At 49.1% G+C, this 21,591-nt stretch overlaps 2 protein-coding genes across 3 annotated transcripts; one reads left to right on the plus strand and one right to left on the minus strand.

The window, feature by feature from the left end:
• Positions 1-37: 37 nt before the first annotated feature.
• On the plus strand, positions 38-9,974 carry IQCK (IQ motif containing K). Its single transcript, XM_078599624.1, has 9 exons — positions 38-257; positions 2,361-2,428; positions 3,807-3,906; positions 5,554-5,651; positions 6,207-6,259; positions 6,488-6,565; positions 7,055-7,139; positions 7,767-7,881; positions 9,353-9,974. The coding sequence occupies exons 1-9, from the start codon at positions 227-229 to the stop codon at positions 9,436-9,438; spliced, it is 714 nt and encodes a 237-aa protein (XP_078455750.1). The 5' UTR covers positions 38-226; the 3' UTR covers positions 9,439-9,974.
• GPRC5B (G protein-coupled receptor class C group 5 member B) lies at positions 8,886-17,012 on the minus strand. 2 transcript variants are annotated; one of them, XM_078599595.1, is made up of 3 exons: positions 14,757-17,012; positions 12,704-12,828; positions 8,886-10,846 (listed from the first exon to the last, which is right to left on the minus strand). In XM_078599595.1, the coding sequence occupies exons 1-3, from the start codon at positions 16,120-16,122 to the stop codon at positions 10,769-10,771; spliced, it is 1,569 nt and encodes a 522-aa protein (XP_078455721.1). In that variant the 5' UTR covers positions 16,123-17,012; the 3' UTR covers positions 8,886-10,768. The 2 variants fall into 2 exon arrangements, with proteins under 2 accessions (XP_078455721.1, XP_078455713.1); XM_078599587.1 differs by having other exon boundaries at positions 8,886-10,805; positions 14,757-17,001.
• Between the last annotated feature and the right edge of the window lie 4,579 nt (positions 17,013-21,591).

Below are 21,591 nucleotides of genomic sequence, written 5' to 3' on the forward strand. Positions count from 1 at the left end.
CAATTCAAACGCATCACGTGACTAGGCCCCGAGACGAACTGGTGTGTGGGGGAGAGAGGCGAGGGGGGTGGCGGCTGATGACGTCACCCCTAGCGACCTCCCCCCCCTTTCCCTAGCAACAGCTTTCTTGTTTCCGCCAACGGTCACCTTGGCAACGCTCTATGCGCGGCTCCGCAGGATTGGCTCCCGGGGCGCGTCACGTGGCTTGGCCTGGAGCGGAAGGAGCATGGCGACTCTGTGGGACCTCATCGTGGCAGGCACTGACTGCCCTAAATTTTGATTTAAAGCTTTCGTGACTGCAGGGATTCATCTTCTTGGTTCTTTCGGTGAAGTCAGGTAGAAGGGAAATAATAAAATAATAAAAATTATATTTTTATGTGTTATTTTTATTACTTTATTCTTTTATTAATAACCGAAAGAACCAAGACAATGACTGCCCTGTTTGGGGTTTTTTTGTTGGTGTTGTCTCGCCTTTGTTCATTTGACGCCTTCGATATAATTGTACACTTTGTGATAATTGTTAGCGTTGCTATTCGCCTACAGCGAGGGGTGTTGCTGCACGATATGCCTGGCCTAACCACGCGTTTACAAGGGGTGCTTAAGAAAATGTTAACACTTTTGAGAATTTGCACCAATACCACAAGAAATGTGCTCTGGAGACCACCTGGAGAAGATTCCAGGCACGTGTTGACAATGATGGCGAACAAGTGCAGACGTTTTGAAGCTATTAACATGCATTTGTTTCATCACGTTACAGTGCATTGTCCGTTCTTTTCCATTAAAACGATATTTCCATATAAGTGTTAACATTGTTTTGAAGCACCCTGTGTGTTGTTGCACTCTGGAGCGGTGGCGCAGTGGTTAGCGCACCGCGTGCGTTACGAGCCCCTTGCTACCAGAGTTCGAGTTTGATACTTGGCCACGACTAACGCACACCTGGCAAGCCATCCTGTTTACCCCGTATTCTTGTACAGGGAAATTGAGTGTTTGGGTCCATACGGCGTACATCCGTTTCAATAGGGCAACAACACATCTCATGTGTTTGTGTTTCTCCCTTGTGATGGAACTTTGTAGGATGAACGTTGCGATTTATAAGGGCACGGGGGTGACCAATAAGGTCTGAATGTGTCTGTAATAAGGTAAGGGCACTCAAATGGGGTTGACAGGGGACGCTAACATCAGTGGCGAACGATGCCTGAATTAAATTTCGATTTAAAGCTTTCGTGACTGCAGGGATTCATATTCTTGGTTCTTTCGGTAAAGTCACGTAGAAGGGAAATAAAAAAAAATTACATTTCATTTTATTATGTTTTATTTCTATTATGTTATTATTTCCCTTCTACGTGCCTTTACCGAAAGAACTAATAATACGATGCCTGAATTGGTCCTGGGTACCCCCGGCTAAAGCAACCCGCATTGACGAGCGTGGTGAAGTATGGTCTAAGAACTGGCACGACCGACGTGGTCTTCATCCAGCAGTGGATTGACAGATGTGTGCAGCGAGCACACATAGCCAGCAGGTTCCACTCAAGACTTTCAGACGCCACTGAATTTCTTTGCGAGCCAGCGCAAGAGTACGTGTTACCAAACTTCGCCGTTAATATAGCAATTACTCTGTGTACATTGTATACATCGATACGCCCCGTACACGCCTGATGGTTGTTACACATGTCCCACGTGACGTAGAGAGCTCTGATGCAAAGTTAAAGCAAAAGCCTTGTTTTGTATGTGTGTGTACATGTCAGTTATTCCAAGTTTTGAGGTGTTTGCGAACAGCACTTGATCCAACAGCTTGCTAAAGTTTGGGGTGGGGATTTTTGTTTGTGTTGATCAGACACCTAGACTGGCACAAGCGATGTGGTGATTTCAACGCCGAAATGTGAAATCAATAGCAGCTGTTGTGTTTACCATGTGATGTATTTCGCTATCACCAGGCGTGTGCAGCAGCGTATAACAACTTGATTTTTTTGTATTTGAACAAAGATGCATTGGTAAATTCTAAGAGAATTGCCGTGGTGTATCGCTAGAAATGGAATTTGGGAAATCCTGAATTAATTGTTTTTACTAACATTGCTCAAAGTGACCAATTTAGTCAAATTTCCATTCCTCCTAACTATCAATGTAATGTCTTGTAGCCTCTGTTCATCATTATCATCAGCCATGGTCAATCCACTGCTGGAGGATAACCTCTCCAAGCCACCACCACCTCTCACGATCCTGTTTTGTAAAATCCCACCGAGCACATGTACTGACATCATCGCTCCATCTCCGACCCATTGCGTTCCTTACTAGCCTTCGTTATCCAATGCGATTGTGTGAATGCTTACAATACGCATACTGACTGTGAACATTTTCTGCAGAGTTTGTGGAAAGCAAGGAAGCCTTGAGCACAAATGGGAGCCCTCGGCTGGCCGGTGACTCCATGCAGGTGGCTTCATTAACTTTCCCTTCCACTTTGCAGCCCTCGTCAGCCATAACTATTAAGCCATCATTACCGTCTTCATTATGACCACCAAATTGATGACGTCCATTTTGCCCATGGAACACTGCGGAAGCCCAAAATAAACGTCTCATTTGAGACCCAAACTCCACAACCTCCTGGCTTTGAAGACACTGCAGTAAACATCAACTGCATCAGACCATGACAGGCGAATGCACACATCCCCCTTTTACGAATGAAAAATTAAAGACGTAAGCCACAGGGGAGTGCGATTGTGGCCATGCAACTCAAACTCTGGGCCATATAGCAAACCACTGTCTGTGCTCCTTCGTGGCTAGCAGACCTCGATATTGGGCATTTAGCTCTTGAACATATTGCCAGATGCAAAAAATAGAATGATGGCCAACAAGGGTGAATCTGTGTGCTGGCTCCTTTTGAGCAGCAGCACAGACATACTTAACGATCCACTCACCACATTTTCAAGCCAAAAATTGTATTTAAAAAAAGAAAATGATATAAACCCGTACGATTAGCTTTGAAGATTGCTATGCAGTGATAGGGTTTAAACTTAAATCGGTTGGGTGAGTAGGTGTGTATGTTTGCTATATAGAAGAAAAAAATATCAATTGGCTTTGGTGAAGTTTACATTATTTCAAATAGTAATAATCCACCTTAATTATCTGGATTTTTTATAAAGCATTTTGGTCAAACTGTTTGAGTTCAACTAATTAATATTCTCAAAAATGGGTAAAATTTACTCATTTTAAACTCTTTGGAGACATTAATAATTGTAATGTCGTTTTACATGAACAGCTTTGTCAAATGTGTTGCTCTGAAATGGTGTACTTTCGTGTAACAAGGGCGGGTGTGGAGATTAGGTGAGAGGTTTAAGCGATCATACTGGTAGGAACGAAGTGAACCAGCCTACAATAGATTATATCGTCCGTCCGTCCGATGTCCGATTAGGTGTAGCAACATCGCCCCCTACTGCAAACACTTGGCAGGACCCTACAAAAACATTTAGACTCAGTGAGGCTTTCCTGGCTAAACAAGTATAACATTCCCTTATAATTCCCTGAGATAGTTTTTAATTAAAACATTTAAATTAAAAATGAACTCACAGCGGCCTAAAGCCTACAGCTAGGCCTAAAGCCTAGAACTAGGCCTCAAACTCTCCCTTCGTATCGTACTCCCGCCATTTAATTTTATTATAGCCATTCAATTGTTCGTTCCTACCAGCCCACCCTGCAGGGACCTGTTTAAAATCTACCCTTCTCTCCCAGTGTAACAGCACTGAAAGTTAAGGTTATTGACTGATTTGTTCAAAATTTTGCTAAAGATTTGCCTCTGCATTCTGTTCCTCCAGGACTTGGACTCTTCGCCCTTGACCCCATACACGGACCGCTCTACCGAGGCGCCCGCCTCTCTCCCAGGGAGCCCCCCAACACCAACAGACCCTAAAACATGTGCGCTTGTGGACGGTGCTGCGAACCCTGCATTTCAATTTGCCCTTTGAACTTCATGCAATTACCGGTTTCAATGCGAGCAATCGACCAACTCTGCCTCAGGTTTTCCAGGCTTGGATATCAGTCAGAATTATTTATTCATACTGGAGGAATCCGATGAGATGTAAAGCTCTTTTTTCACAAATGTCCAGAAGGGACAATTTAATTACGTCGATTTGTACAGGGTCTCCATGCAACTGCATTTTCAAGATGCCGTACAGAAGCAGTGAGAGTCTTATTTTTTTTTATAGGATGGATAAATATTGTTCAGTAAATCAATAATAGAATGATGATAATTTGAAATATATTCTAATTCCATCATCCAACAATGTATCTCCAGGGAGCAACCACAACAAACCAATCCATGATATGGTGTTGGCCACTCTTGAGATCAAATCATGCTCCGAAAAAAAAAAAAACACATTTTGTAAAGGGGAATTGTTTTTGCTGAATTTGGCATATTACTCATTATTTTAATACACTATAATCAAATTACAAATGTAATGACATTTCAATAAATCAATAGGTGTGCTTACTCTCAGAGGATGAAAAGTGACACCTGGTACACAGGAATATTTGCACGTGGTTTAATGCAGGAACAAGCTGACAAGGCAGTTTAGTAAAGGAGCATCTATTTTGTATGGGAAATTATCTGTTCAAACAAATTGTAAAGAGAGAAACACAAACACATACAAATGGATGGCCACATGCATTTATTAAAACACTTGAAGAGCATTTCATTGGGAATTTGGGCTCAATACCTATGCAGATCTGTGTATTGGTAATTTGTGGTACAGTCTTAGCAGTTTGTTTTGTAACTAATAAAACCATAGGGGCATGCGAAGTGTCTTCTAATGGACACTATATTTTGTGGGTAATTGGGAATAATAAATAACCGATTCACTCCCTGATCGCATTTGCTGTACTTGAAAGGAAAATTATATAATAGGCAACGTTTCAGACACTGAGCCTTCACAGTGAACGAGTGTTTTTGGCAGTGACCCTCTTTCATAGCACTTGCAGTTGAGCTGTGAAGGGCCGTTTCAAGAATTCACGTCAGTGATATATTTGCCCGTTTAAAAGGCACTGTGATTGGCAAATGTGTTGAGTTTTTATTGGTGCGTGTGCACCACTGCCAACGCGATATCAACCAAATACCGTAATGTTTTATTTGCTCTACTGCCATCTTCAGGCCAGTTGGCATCCTTGACAGGTTTGGAAGTTTCACAAAATGTACTCGATCCACCAATCCCCTGTGCCCAAAGCACTGGCTTGCAGGCGTGCACCGCCATGTTAGGCATGGGAAAGTGATTATGATATAATATTATCTGGGTGATAATAATTAATCAAGTGGTTTGTTGACGGTCTTAAAAAAACTAAACCATATGCACAAATAACCTTTATTCAACCTATACTCTTTGGTTCTTTCGGTAAAGTCACGTAGGTATAAAATAAAAGAAATCACTATTTTATACCTACGTGACTTTACCGAAAGAACCAAAAAGTATGAATTCCTGCAGTCACGAAAGCTTCAAATCAAGATTATAGTCCACCCGTCCCCCATTCACTTGACCCGGGCTTGTTTACTGCTGGTGTGTGTCTGGGCAGGCAGCCCTCGGGAGTACCTGGAACACTTTATTTTCCCGGTGCTGCTACCCGGTCTCGCAGAGTTGCTGTCTCAGGCCCGGCTACACAGATGCTTTGAGGTACAGCTGGGATCATCGGCACTGCAAGGGTCATCCTCGGTGTCGTCATGAAGTTGATTTTGTGTTATCGGAACCTAACGACGACGAGAGTTTTGTTGAATGGCATACTTGAAATGCGTGCATGTACATACAGGCCCGTCGGGAGAAATTTGGAGCCCGGTACATAACGTCGGCTGCCCCCCCCCTCCCCCCGCCACTATCATGTGTTATAATTGTACCCCCTTTTCTCACTCTTATCAGGACTGTGCACATATACATGCTGCCCTTTTTTCAATCCACTTCTGGACGAAGGCCTCCCTGCGCCTTGTGGGTCGCGATGATAATTTGACCATATTTCACCGCATCGATCAGCGCAGATTTGGTGATGGCGAGGATATGATACTCAGATGAGTTCACAAACCCAATCGATTGCAAGCTTGAGAGTTTTACGAGTCAATTTGATCCACCAACTCTTCCTTCAAAAGCACCGGATTTGATGCATGTCCCACCATGATAGGCATCAAGAAGTGTATATTGTTATTTATTAATATAAATGTACTATTCTTTGTTTTACAGAGAAAAAAGACAAAGTTCTTCCCTTGTGACTTCCTTGCAGAGTGGTTATACAAGTGAGAAATTGTTGTGCTTTCACTCTGCAACTCTAAACGTGCAGTGCTTTTAAATCAAGTTCGTTTTACGACTAACATTTCACCTGCATCACAAGTTCAAATAGTATTGTATGCTTTAGGTCTTCCACACACAAATCACGACAATTCGTGAAGTCGCAGACGATGCAAATCATTACGTCTGTATAATCGAGCGAATATTGGTCGAAACAAGTGATTTTCTCCACGCAGCAAAAACCCTGCGAGGTGTCAAGAGCAGCGGACAGAAGTCCTGGAAATTCCCTTCGTCAAGGAGTGGCTGAGGGATCAGTAAGTACGGGGGGGGGTGGGGGTGCTTCCCACCTCCTCCCACGCACATCGCTCTGGCTCACGCGGCGACATAAACGTTCCTTCGGAGTGGGTAGGAACAGAACCGGCCCTAGACCTTTGGGGGCCCTAAGCAAAATTTGGTTGGAGGCCCCTTTGATGTAGGATTTTTTTCACCCACTAGCTAGCAGTGACTCTAGGGGGCCCTCTGCTGGCCACGGGGCCCTTTGCAATTGCAAGGGTCGCTTAGTGGCTGGGCCGGCTCTGGGTAGGAACTTGGTTGGACAGCGCATTCGTGCACGACAGAAAGCTCGCAGTCACGTGACACACTTCAAACAATCCGGGAGCGTACATGTTTGGGAGGGGCTATGCACGACAGATAAATAGTCCCTGGTGGGCAGTGTGGAACTGTTGTTCCTATCTGTATAAACGATGACATCGGGTACAAAATGTTGCCCCCCCCCCCCCACCTGTTTTGTGTTGGCTCGCTAGTCCGAGGCCGCCACTGCCACTATCCCTGCTGCTCACAGAGGAGCAAGCTGCCATCATCATACAAGCCTTTTACAGGGGCTATCTGGTGAGCATCCCATTTCTTTTCCACCAATACATTACCCCGTGGCTTTAAAGGAATGCATTTTTGTATTGTGGTTTCGGTTAATTCTTTCTCGGTTTGCTTTTTTATCTTGCCAACCACTTTCGATAGCCTCTATAGTACTGTGCAAGTTGTTTAACCGTTTAAATGTGACATACATAAAAAACAAATCCTTCGAGGAATTTAAATATATTGCTTAGGGTTAGTTTAAATTCTGATACTTGCCAACTTCCTAGATTTGTGCATATTACCCACGTCGACACATGGACTGGAAACATGCGGACAGTTGACAGAGGAAACAGAACATTAGCCGAAAGGCGTACAAGCATGGAGAGGTGCGGCCCGGGGTACGCACCCTGATCGTGAATCTAGCCACATTTACTCCCAGAGCACTGCCACATAATTCTAAATTCAGAACTCCACAGTCAACGAGTGCGAGCGAACTAGCCGCGTGACCACCCGTTGTGACGACCCCACATGCCCATACGTGTCCTGTTGCTCTCGGTCATGAAGATAACATTTTGCTCCACTGCTTTGCATTTTCAGGGAGTTTTGCCACCCCTTGTTTTTGATAATAATGTCCGATTCTCCACTGTTGCGGTAAATGACGAGGTTCGTCGCGAGCCCGAGGTGCAGGAGCTGAGGCAGTGGCAGCGGGAGCTCCGCGAGGAGAGCCGCGACATCCGCCTCAGGGTGGCCGACTTTTGGGCCAGCCGCGAGCCCAGCGGTACGGCCGGTGTGCATCGTGTCGGACAAACAAAAATGGACATTCGCCTTCACACGCTCATTCTCTTCACCAAGGGCCACAGTGTGGGCGGTTTGGTGTTGTGCGTCACAATCCATCCCTGCCGATCATTGCCCATAGTTTGTGCTATGGAGGAGGGCCATCGCATGGCACAACATCGATCGGTTTGGAACTACTAGCCGGACAGAACGTTAAAATATTGCGGGAAAACAAGGGGTGCACGTTGCATGTCCAGTTTGGTGGGAAGTGCAGCTCTCGTCTCAGGGTGGCCGACTTCTGGGCCAGCCGCGAGCCCAGCGGGTACGACCGATGTGCGTCATCATATCCCTCCCCCCCCACTGCCCCAACCTCCCCCACCACAACAACCACCCACGAGCTTCGTTCCTCTCTTCTGAATATCAACCCGTCTCAAACAGAAAAATGCCCAACACACCCATCAGCGACAACACTGCGTCAAAGAAAAAAAATCAACAGGCGACAGCCTTGGGATATTTCCTTTCTTCATTGCACATCATCCAATGTCCTTCATAGCACATCAACTATGGGCAAAGGAGAAGGGCCATGAAGAAGGTTCAAAGGAGGATTTCGTCACCTGTTGCATGTTTTTTTCGTTTCGGGGCAGCGTTGTCAACGGGTGCGTTGGGTTTTGTTATGTTGGTGCTGGCCTGCGCAGTATCACCACCGAATAATTGGTCGCAGGACAGAGAACGCATCGTGTCACTTTCTCACGATCACTTATCCGGTTCTTGGCAATGGGCAAGCGGCTTTGGCCCGGACCTTTCCACGGTGCCAGGCGAAGCTAGAAACAAGCGGGCCACTTGGCTCCTCTTTGGGAAGGGGGCTGCACACGCTTATAGCTGGCGCCGCTCTCGGAAACATTCGCGACGTTACGAGGTCAGTGTGGAAGAGAGATGTGCAGTCAGTGGCGCCTTTTGCTCAGAGAAACTTCAGGGCCGTGAATGAGAAAGCTTCATCCCAGCCAGGCATATGTTGAAATCTTAAGTGTAAAAGGACACATTTAATAACATGTGGTCATGTCAACGTTATTGTAATTACTTCATGGGGATAAAAGTTATACTCCAGTATCCTTGACGTTATAATTTGTAAACGTTTTTACACAAAGCTCATGCAATACAGAGGGAAATTTCATCACCGCGTCTAATGTGCCCGCATTGTTCTTATAATCGCATTACCGTACAATTTTCTGCGTAATAGTAACGATATAACGTCATTAATATATACAACGGCGACATTTACAAATACGTCCTTTAATTCACACTACCTTATTGTTTCTCATTAATAAATCAGTAGCAAATATTTTTACCTCCGAAGTGCCAATTTCAACTCTTACCCATGAACTCACACGTGTGCCCGGGTATGACAACACACATTGCAACCTCCTCTCGCTCCTCATCCTACGCTTCTGTTGTTTTATTGGGAACGATGGTGGCAGAAGGTGCTCAAACCCCGAGTGAACTTGACGCCGGAGTCTTCATCAACGTCATCAGCCCATCGCCGCTCAACACCCCCTTGCTGTGATGCTCAGCACACCGGTTGCCGCTGTGGTCAGCCGGCTCGTCATCGGCCATGGTCCCTCCGTCGCTGGATTGAGGGCTCTCCATGAAGCCGACCATCTCTCCTAATTTTGCAATGTAGTAATCCACCTAGCACCTGCACATGAGCTTATTTGAAAAAAGAAATCGCTCCATCTCCTCTGTGAATATCCTTTCGGATGCGTTCTACTAAACGCATGGGGGCATAATACTGTGTCAGGCTTGGAGCGAGAGTTGCAGCAGCCACAGCTGCAGCTAAAAACACGAGCCGATAAAGCCAGGCCATTAACGAAGCCTCTCTTTTGTTACGGGATTTGACTGTGCAAACACGCGGACGGCCGTGCAAATTGATGCTTGCTTATTCAAACGGCGAGGACCCGCGATGTAATAATACACTTAGAAGTCTCGAGACTCGGGTGACGTTTTCCTGGGAAAATAATGAGCAATTGCTAATACCGCGAGGCAGCAATAAACTGAAGTGTATTTAAAAAAATAAAAATCAGCTACCAATTAAGACTATAATGGACTTTGCGTTCAGCACATTTTATTGGTTTTAATATAGCATGACGATGCAAGGGTGAACATCGCCTGGCACAATATCGATCGGTGTGCAACTGCTACTGGCCGGACGGACGTTAAACTATTATGGGCAAGCAAAGGGTGCAACGTTGCATGTCCAGTTTGGTGGGAAGTCTAGCTCTCGTCTCAGCATCTAGCCGTTGACTCGCGCAGGGTCATGCACCTCGCAGCGGGTAAGTTTAGTTGATCGGCAGGGATGCGCACTCTGACGTACAACACCAAACTGCCTACACTGTGGCCCTTGGTGCAAAGAATGAGCGTGTGAAGGCGAATGTCCCCTTTTTGCTACGTATATTTGCCGTCCCATAGAGAAGTACATCTGGCCCTACGAGTAAAGTGAACATCATTAGCAAGTGAACAATGTGTACGCAGAACTGGGGGCAGAGACAATGAGTAGCAAGCTTAACTCATGGCATATTGTCGTGATGAACCTTTTAGCAACCTTATATAATTACCAACTTCCTTGTGATATTCGTTAAATGTTGTCTTCCCAAGCACCCACCTCACCAATGTGCGAATCCATGTATTAGTGTACACGTTTGTATTGCCTTTAACAACCTGGTCAGTGCAAGTGTCGTTAGCGAGCACCCGTTAGGACTGGCACGGCACTTGCGGGGGCTGCGTGTCCAGTACCACACACGTAACACGCGCACACAAAACATAGCCGCGCGGCCAATTCGAACAGTGGTGGGGCCCTCAATTTCTGGCGACGCCCGGAGCCTCCAGCCAAACGGAGGTCAGGTCACCTGGGCTGGGAAGATGGGCAGATGGTGTCTGCAACAACAGCAGAGGCGGCGGCAAAAGCAGCAGATCCACTGTGGAAGAGTGCCGACGCAGCGTGCGGCAGTAGCAGAGGTGGGACAAAGTCATTGTTATGCAAGTCCAAGTCGAGTCGCAAGTCATCAAATTCATGACTCGAGTCTGACTCGAGTCCAAGTCACATGACTCGAGTCCACATCTCATAGGTGGGACAAAGTCATTGTTATGCAAGTCCAAGTCGAGTCGCAAGTCATCAAATTCATGACTCGAGTCTGACTCGAGTCCAAGTCACATGACTCGAGTCCACATCTCATAGGTGGGACAAAGTCATTGTTATGCAAGTCCAAGTCGAGTCGCAAGTCATCAAATTCATGACTCGAGTCTGACTCGAGTCCAAGTCACATGACTCGAGTCCACATCTCATAGGTGGGACAAAGTCATTGTTATGCAAGTCCAAGTCGAGTCGCAAGTCATCAAATTCATGACTCGAGTCTGACTCGAGTCCAAGTCACATGACTCGAGTCCACATCTCATAGGTGGGACAAAGTCATTGTTATGCAAGTCCAAGTCGAGTCGCAAGTCATCAAATTCATGACTCGAGTCTGACTCGAGTCCAAGTCACATGACTCGAGTCCACATCTCATAGGTGGGACAAAGTCATTGTTATGCAAGTCCAAGTCGAGTCGCAAGTCATCAAATTCATGACTCGAGTCTGACTCGAGTCCAAGTCACATGACTCGAGTCCACATCTCATAGGTGGGACAAAGTCATTGTTATGCAAGTCCAAGTCGAGTCGCAAGTCATCAAATTCATGACTCGAGTCTGACTCGAGTCCAAGTCACATGACTCGAGTCCACACCTCTGGGCAGTAGCCATCCTCTGGCGCACCCCCCCAAGCGAACTGCCTTCCAAATACCTCCCCCCCCCCCATCCTGGCAAAGTCTGCCAAACGAGCTCCCTTCCTACCAGCAAGTTTCAACACTAAATGGTTGATTTTGTGCAGCAGTTCATAAAAAAAAACAAGCTGGAAAAAAATACTCAGGGAGCCTATTTTGTTATGGGATTTGACTATACACACACGTGCAGACGAACAGTTCGAATGCATTCACACGACAATGCATAGGCGCCAATCAGACTGGTATGCAAGGGGAGGTTAAAACGTGTTTTGGGAAGCGACCGGGGTGGGGGGGGGGCTCAAGGGACAGCGCAGGGTTGGCATCGCCGAGGTCCTGGGTTCTGTTCTGCGTTTCATTCCCCTTCGACTAAACCGACGGCAAACTAAACCCATTGATGCGTCGTACTCCGTCTACGACCCCAACTTTCGCCAATTTGCACCGACCAGCGTGGCCAGGTATGGTCAAATAACTGTACCACGACCCGCTCGGCGTGGAGAGGCCCTTAGCCAGCAGTGGATTGACCAAGAGGTTTGTGTATATACAGTATTGCATGTTGTGATATGATTTTGGCATTGTATATATACATTTCTCACTGCACACCGCTGGTAGAGCCATAGCGAGAGGTACAGTGGATGTGGTATGCCGAGTGCCAGCATTTGCTACATCACCGACCCGGCTGAAATGAAGCCGTGGTAGTTATGCAAGCATGGATACATTTCTCATCCACATTTACTGGAACGCTGTCAAGCGGGCTGGCTTGGAGCAGGGATTATAGTCGCAAGGCTCTGTCACGCGAGTACAGGGTACAACGGTAATCGTATATTAGTGTACACTACACGTATTCCTATTATGCTAGAAATAGGATGATAACAATTATCTGGACAATGGATATGGCGTCCCATATATAATTCCGGAATTCCCAGAAGAGCGTTTCGGACTGTTCGGGCCGTAGTTAAGTACCGCAATGCAAGACAGAAACCCTTTGCTGATACGGCCGAGTATCGTGCGAATCCATACCGGGATGAAGCTGTTCACAGCATTATCCCTGCTCCGGACCTCGACTCCACACACGTGGGTTCGCCCCCGGGCGAAGGTCTGCTGCAGCTGACCGCCCACACCTGCCGCGGTGCTGGGAACGAGGCCTGCGGGAGAGTTTGTTTCATTTATTTGGTATAGCTCTGTGAGCCATTCGGCTCTTGAATCGGGTGCAACCGCAACAAACAAAAAACAAAAACATGGACAAGAACAAGAAAACATCTTAAAGTGACTATGCACAAACAGAAAAATCCAGGAAAAAACTGCAAAGTCTTCCAGAAAAAGCACCGTACACCAACGCTGTGTGCAAAAATCCCAGTGGGATGCAAGTCAAACAACATCACAACACAACTTAGATTAAAGCCATCAGTCTAACTCCGTACTACAACAAACAAACATGGCCAAACCAAAAAAAACTTTTCGAAATCACCAAAATAAAGCCATAAGCAATGTAACAGTAAATCATAGGAACTGTGACCGAAATTTCACAATAAGCGACAAACAACATGTACCACCAACCCCTGTAGCCATAGCTGGCTGCATGAGAGAGGAAGCAGAGAGAGAGAGACGCGGGGACTGGGGATGTTACTGCTGCTGCGACTTTAATTGAAACCGCTGCTGTTCTCCTGCTGTTGAGTCCGACTGCACTGCTGCTATTGCCGTTGACTCTGCTGTTCGAATGATCGCTGTTGGAACGATTTCATTGCTGTTGTTGCGTGTCTAATTCGATGTGTTTAGCCAGGGGATATACAACAAGAGACCGGAATGAGTCTCATTGTCAAGGGTGACCGTCTGGTCACCAAAATGACGAAAGTTTAAACAAACTACAGCACAGAAAGTAAACAATAAATGCTGCAACAACAAAAAACAAACGTGCCACGCGAATACTCGAAATTGTTACACGAAGATAGAACTCGATGTTAAACGATGAACTCCTTGCAGCGTCACGTCTAAAATCATCAAAATTACTTCTAGACCGATAATTAAAAAAACACGTGAATTGCAATTACGTTACACGAGCATAAATCAACTGTAGGGTGACTATTGCACTAATATGTAAAAGGAGAAATCCGTGACGCTGCTGCCGTTGATGATACAGCCGTTGAAACGGATGAAGATGCGACTGATATTTTGGCTGCTGCAGGTATTGCTGCTGCTGCTGCTGTTACCCGTACCGGTCATCAACCCATACGGTGTACCCGTATTCTTGTACAGGGAAATTGAGTAAAACGAATGGTTATCTTTTGTGTTTCTTCCTTGTGATGGGACTTTGTCGGATAGACGTGGAGGGTTTTTAAGGGCAGGGGGTGATCAATAAGGTCTGAAATGGTCTGTAATAAGGTAGGGCACTGATGAAGGACTTCCAGGTATGTAGTTGCTGGGTATACTAGTGGTGAGTAGTGGTGAGTGTACTCGTGGTGATTGACCATTTGCGTTTCTCCCTTGTGATGGGACTTTGTAGGATGAACGTTGAGATTTAGAAGGGCACGGGGTGATCAATAAGGTTTGAATTGGTCTGATAGTGGGTTTGACAGCTATGGCTACCGCTGCTTAGGAATCTACCGTTGTTGTTAGTGGGGAGAGGGCGGTGCAGGGAGACAGAGGCGACGCACCCTGAAAACAAAACATCCATGCCGCCTCGATCGATTGATGCTTTCATTGATGAAGACATCGTCCAGCTAACCGCGTGCACCGGGTTAGGATCGAATATACGCGTTATGCAGAGGTTTACCTGGGAGGCAATTAATACGTCAATGCAATAATTAATGAATGATTTTAGATTTTTATCGGTACGTTAATTGCGTGTTAGACAACTCACCAGGCTGAGAGTCGAGTCCTCACCCGGTGACCTCACCAAAGCGAGCCACAGTTTCACCGGGCGAGTAAGATCACACCTGGGAGTAAAAACAAAATCTCTCTCCCCAGTTTGAGTCCGATCCCCACCAGCTAAGTCACACCTCACCGGGTAAAGTTACGATTGCTCCCCCCACGTGGTGAGCCACACCGCACGAAGCGAGCCCCCCCCCCGTCTCACCTGGACACTGGCTGGAGCCGCGGACAAGCTGAGTTCCCATCGGCGTCGGAGGAGGCGGCGGCGGTGGTGGTGGTGGTGGTGGAGGCGGTAGCGGCACTCCTCCTGGATTCCCTCCCCTAGACCGGACCCCATCATCATCACCACCACCAGAAGCACCACCACCATCATCCCCGACCACCGAGCCGACGCCCTTCCTCCTGCTGGACAGCAAGGCCAGGGTACTCGGCCACAGGTAGAGCACGAGCAGAGCCGCCGCCTGGCACGCGGGCGCTGCGGCGGTGGCGGCGCGGCCCCATCGCTCAGCGCGGCGCGTCGCGACCCCGGCGGCCCCTGTGGCCCCTGTGGCCCCGGCTCCCACGGCTCCCCCGGTGGCTCCCCTCCTCTCGTAGAGCGCGATCCACGCGAGCCACATGCCGCTGGACAGCGCCGCCGTGGCGAACAGGAGGCGCGCGTGCGTGAAGCACCAGCGCGGCAGGCGAGGAGCGGCGCGCGCCACGCGCCACAGCGCCAGCAGAGAGGCGACGTCGGCGGCCATCAGGAGGGCGAGCGGGTAGAAGAGAGGAAGGGCGACGTCCCAGCGATTCGTGTGCACGCAGGGGTCGCCCGTCATCGTCGGCGTCGTCGGCGTGGTCATCAACACCACCCACTGCGTACCCAGCGCAGCTTGCACGGCGGCCAATGCCAAAGCTATTCCGCAGAGACGCGCGGTCCCGCATGGACGACGACGACTGGGGTAGTGGTGGTGGTGGTGAAGAATGTCATTGCGGCGATTGCTGCGGTGTTCGCCTCCGGCGTCGAGCGACGGCGTTCCACGCGACGCGGCCAGCCTCAGCAGAGCGCACGCGTGAGCGAGCAGGCAGCCGACGCTCAGGGCGCACAGCAAGCCGAGCAAAAAGCGCCTCGCGATGCAGAGCGGCCGCGCGGCGGGAGCCAAAGAGGCGATGCTGAGCGAGAAGAGCGCCACCGAGGCGAGAGCGCACAGCGCTTGGAGCGCGAGCACGGGGCGACGGCTCCGGCTGCAGCTCCGCGCGGCTTCGGAGCCGCACAGAGCGGCGCTGGTCTGCACGCAGAGCAGCGCCGCCGAGAAGACGACTCCGACTCCGGAGGACACGGCGATCGCGGATTTCCACGCCGAGTCGGGGTCGCACGCGAGTCGGAGGAGGCCGTGGAGACGCGGCGAGGAGCCTGCGAGGTCGTCCGCGCACCCAGACGCTGGTGGAGGTCTCCCCGTCGCTGCGGGTAGCCGGGTTCGATTACCCGGTAAGGGCGCAGAGTCCGCGGCGCGGGCGTGCGCGCACAGCAGAGACGCCACGGGAAGAAGAAGACGCAGCAGCAGCAGCGGTGGTGGCGGTGCCACAGGGCGCATTGTGCGCGCCGTCTAAACAATCGACAATGACACGGATATTATACGCACGAATCGTAGACAATGCTAACGATTCGTTTCCAGCTTCCTTTTGTGTTTTTTTTGTGTCAGTCGACTGCTGGATGACGGCGGTGAGGGTAGCGATCGGGCGGGCACTCGGACGCGTGTGATCGTTCTCGGTAGGGCCGGGGAACTGGGTTGTTGTGTGTCTGGACACACAGTCGAAGGATCCATTCGCACACGAATTAGTCACGATTCACGGTCGCTCAATCGTATTGAAGAATCGATTAAATTACTTGGATTGCATTGTCTCAATTTTGACCGTCTCATTGGTATCGCTTTTGTTGTTGTTCTACTTCTTCTTCGTATCGTTTTGTATCGTGTTTTCTAGCATACGCTAATGCTGTATGCAGTTTTTCATTATGTTAATTAATTGCACATTCATTTTAATCGACGATGCATCATTGCATGCCCCGTAATGTCGCCAGGTATTCAGGAATGTTTTAAAAATCAGGATTCTGCATTCCGGATATAATTTTAATCTTAATAATATTTGCGTTGTTATTGATATTGGGGATACGGTTTCTGTGGTCATGATGTAAAACTCCAAAGTTGTCGCTCGAGTTATTAATATTGTGAACAAATAAACAAGATGAAAGCATGTTTTTAGGATAAATACATGACATCACTTATATTCGACACAACAACGATGCATTATTTTGTACCTGGAAAATTGTTTATTGTATTAATATATAAATAACATTCCGCGATTTAACTAATAATTGGGGCGATGCTTCTGCTGCGTTGGTTTGTGGTGCACAAGCACAATTAACAACAACAAAGTCAACACATTCGTCAATCTTCTTGGTTCTTTCGGTAAAGTCACGTCTACGTGACTTTACCGACATAACCAAGAAGATGAATCCCTGCAGTCACGAAAGCTTTAAATCGACATTCGTCAATAATAAAACTGCTTGCTTAGCCTTATATATAGTAGGTGCTTAATGTCTTCTAAGTCAACGCTACCTGAGAACGGAAAATGAAAACAACTCTTTTCATGCAAATCAAGACGCTAACGCGAACTCGGAGTTTCTTTCCCGTTCGTGAATAGAGACTCGTAAAGAGTTTCTGAGTGAGCCGGCGAAGCATTGGGCACGTGGCGCTTTCTCGCTCCTTGTTGAAGTTGTGAAGGCAATTTAATTAAGGTGCACGTGGCCGTGGTGATTGCCTGGCAGGCACCGCAGGGCGAGTGGCTAATCGCCGGTGAGTGGAGGAATTCACCCGCGTCCGTTAATTGGCGCAGACGTGTTGGATTATAATCATCACGCAGGTAACGATGAAGCCCCCCTCCTACCTTCTCCCTCCTACTCCCACCCCCTCCCTCCTCACCCCCTCCCTCCTCCCCCCTCCCTCCTCCCCCCTACCCCTCCCCCCTCCCCCCTACCCCCTCCCTCCTTTCCCCCCTCCCTCCTTTCCCCCCCTCCCTCATTTCCCCCCCTCCCTCCTCCATGATCATCATCAAACAACAATCCATCAATCAAGAGGTGGCATCATCATCATCATGATCATCATCGATCTGTTCACGCTATCACCTTCAGCACTGCGTTGGCCCCTTGTGTGTCCACTGACAGACCCGCGAAGCGGCATCGTCAGTGCCATCAGGAGGTGGCAGCAGACGCATGGAGTTGGACATTGACGCAGATTTCCTCTACGCCACCACGCGGTGACTGATTTTATTCAGTGGTGGTGATGATACAAGTTTTAAATGATGGCTGACAACGCGCGCGTCCTTTGGATGTGACCGTCCGTCCGTTCGCCCCTCCCTCCAGCCAGCCAGCAAAACGTTGTAATATAATATGACAGATAGGATGATCATGATGATTCAAATTATAATAATTATATTATAATGATGGTTTTGATCATGATTATTAAATGATGATAATGATTTTGAACATGATGATAGTGATAATTATTGGCTGATGCTGTTGGTGGTGATGAGTCTTTATTAAATTATTATGCTGATTTTGATTATAATGATTATGATGAAGACGATTTATAGGATGATGATTATGATCGTGACTATTATTTATTCGATAATGACGAAGGATGAAATCATGCCCGAGAGGACATCCACAGCGGAGATTAAAACACATTCCTGCGGAGGTAGCTGGTAGGAACGTTGGGTTGCTCGGTCAATGTCCAGGGTCAACGGCGGAGTGGTGTATTCCGCAAATATGCCCGACTGTGAGGGCGGGCACAAGCCGGCGTGAGTAGGTTAAACGTTGAGTTTTATACGGGCACCACGGGGTGACCAGCCCCCCCCCCACCCATCCCCACCCTCCCCACTCAGCCCCTGCTCACCCAGCCCCTCCCCACCCTCCCCACCCAGTCCCTCCCCACCCTCCTCTCCCCACCCAGCCCCACCCTCCCCACCCAGCCCCTCCCTGCACGACGGACGGACGGACGGACAAAATAATCCCCTGTGGGCTGGTGTAACCAGGAGGTTCCTACCAGAAAGATTGCAATCGGCTCGTTTCGCGGTGTGGTGCTGCTCGATCGATCGTCACATCGCAATGACCACGAGAGAAGGGAGCGAGGCCTTCATCCAGCAGTAGATAGATGATGGATAGAGAATTCCACGGTGTTATTTTGTTTTTGTTCAATTGTATGGGTTTGATAATTGTTTTTTACCCTTTTATCTGGCAACAAAACTGACATCTTTTTTTACATGGAGTCATGTTTGCATAGACCACAATACCTGCAGTCATAATGCAAACAAAAAAAATAACTCTGATAATGTATGCATTGTCCTTGAAGTCTTTGAGTTGTACGCCTTTTGGCGTCATCTGGTCCAACACCATGTGAGACTAGGCTCTAAGGAAAGCTGTCTCGGGTGTGCACCAATCAACGTCAAGGACTGCATACATTATCAGAGTTATGTTTTTTGTTTGCATTATGACTGCAGGTATTGTGGTCTATGCAAACATGACTCCTTGTAAAAAAGGTGTCAGTTTTGTTGCCAGATAAAAGGGTAAAAAACCAATTATCATATTTTTTACTGGCAAATGAGGTTCAAATTGTATGGGTTTGTTTTGGTTGATATATATAGATATAAAAGTGCGTGTTGTTTGCCTCTAGACGTGTCTAAATAAAAGGCCACTCGGTGTGGAAATGTGAGGATTATTTGGCATTACGTATCGAATTATGAACGGTATGAAATATAATGCTCACACTTTTACAGAAGAGCCGGGGGGAGGGGGAGCGGTGGTGCAGGGGTTAGCGCCACTACTGTACTATGAACCCATCCACCTGCATTCGAATCCCGGCCACGCCTCCACATCAGTTGCAAGTGATATCCGAACCGGTCCTCGCAACCCACCCCCTTCGCACCCACCCCCTCCCTCCTTAACATACACACCCATCAACCCTCCCGCCCCAACCCCCCCCCCCATTACATACACACCCATCAACCCCCCCGCCCCCACCCCCCCATTACATACACACCCATCAACCCCCCAGCCCCCACCCCCCATTACATACACACCCATCAACCCCCCCGCCCCCACCCCCCCATTACATACACACCCATCAACCCCCCCGCCCCCACCCCCCCATTACATACACACCCATCAACCCCCCCGCCCCCACCCCCCATTACATACACACCCATCAACCCCCCGCCCCCACCCCCATTACATACACACCCATTAACCCCCCCGCCCCCCCCCCATTACATACACACCCATCAACCCGCTCGCCCCCACCCCCCATTACATACACACCCATTAACCCCCTCGCCCCCACCCCCCATTACATACACACCCATCAACCCCCCCGCCCCCACCCCCCCATTACATACACACCCATCAACCCCCCGCCCCCACCCCCCATTACATACACACCCATCAACCCCCCCGCCCCCACCCCCCCATTACATACACACCCATCAACCCCCCCGCCCCCACCCCCCATTACATACACACCCATCAACCCCCCGCCCCCACCCCCCCATTACATACACACCCATCAACCCCCCCGCCCCCACCCCCCATTACATACACACCCATCAACCCCCCGCCCCCACCCCCATTACATACACACCCATTAACCCCCCCGCCCCCCCCCCATTACATACACACCCATCAACCCCCCCGCCCCCACCCCCCATTACATACACACCCATCAACCCCCCGCCCCCACCCCCATTACATACACACCCATCAACCCGCTCGCCCCCACCCCCCCATTACATACACACCCATCAACCCCCTCGCCCCCACCCCCCATTACATACACACCCATTAACCCCCCCGCCCCCCCCCCCATTACATACACACCCATCAACCCGCTCGCCCCCACCCCCCCATTACATACACACCCATCAACCCCCTCGCCCCCACCCCCCATTACATACACACCCATCAACCCTCCCGCCCCCACCCGCCATTACATACACACCTATCAACCCCCTCGCCCCCACCCCCCATTACATACACACCCATCAACCCCCTCGCCCCCACCCGCCATTACATACACACCCATCAACCCCCTCGCCCCCACCCGCCATTACATACACACCCATCAACCCCCCGCCCCCACCCCCCATTACATACACACCCATCAACCCCCTCGCCCCCACCCCCATTACATACACACCCATCAACCCCCTCGCCCCCACCCGCCATTACATACACACCCATCAACCCCCTCGCCCCCACCCGCCATTACATACACACCCATCAACCCCCCGCCCCCACCCCCCATTACATACACACCCATCAACCCCCTCGCCCCCACCCCCCATTGCATACACACCCATCAACCCCCCGCCCCCACCCCCCATTACATACACACCCATCAACCCCCTCGCCCCCACCCCCCCATTACATACACACCCATCAACCCCCTCGCCCCCACCCCCCATTACAAACACACCCATTAACCCCCCCGCCCCCCCCCCCCATTACATACACACCCATCAACCCCCCGCCCCCACCCCCCATTACATACACACCCATTAACCCCCCCGCCCCCACCCCCCATTACATACACACCCATCAACCCCCCCGGCCCCACCCCCCCCATTACATACATACCCATCGCCTCCCATACCGCCACCAAGAATATTGACTAACACGTTGCCCACGTGGTGGCTGTTTCGCCTTCACAGACTGTTGTGGCTAAATGATGTTGGCGAGTGGCACCTAACAGGACTTTCCCTGCGTGGTGCTGGCCTCTTCTTCCTCCAACGTGTACATCATCCTCATTGACCGGCGAAATGAGGAACGGTCAAGCAGTCCCCATGACCGACACGGGATTTTGGGAGATGATCCAGCAGTTGATTGACAAAGTGCTGTATGTAAGTCGTGATTATTATTATTAATATTGTCTATTATAACTACTCGTTATTGACAGATATCGTGCATTGATTTGTGCAAATTGTGTCACTGTGAAATATTACATTTTGTGTTT

This window comes from Lampetra planeri, chromosome 1 (genome assembly GCF_965212315.1).
Source record: "Lampetra planeri chromosome 1, kcLamPlan1.2.h2, whole genome shotgun sequence".
Taxonomy (NCBI): Eukaryota; Metazoa; Chordata; class Hyperoartia; order Petromyzontiformes; family Petromyzontidae; genus Lampetra; species Lampetra planeri.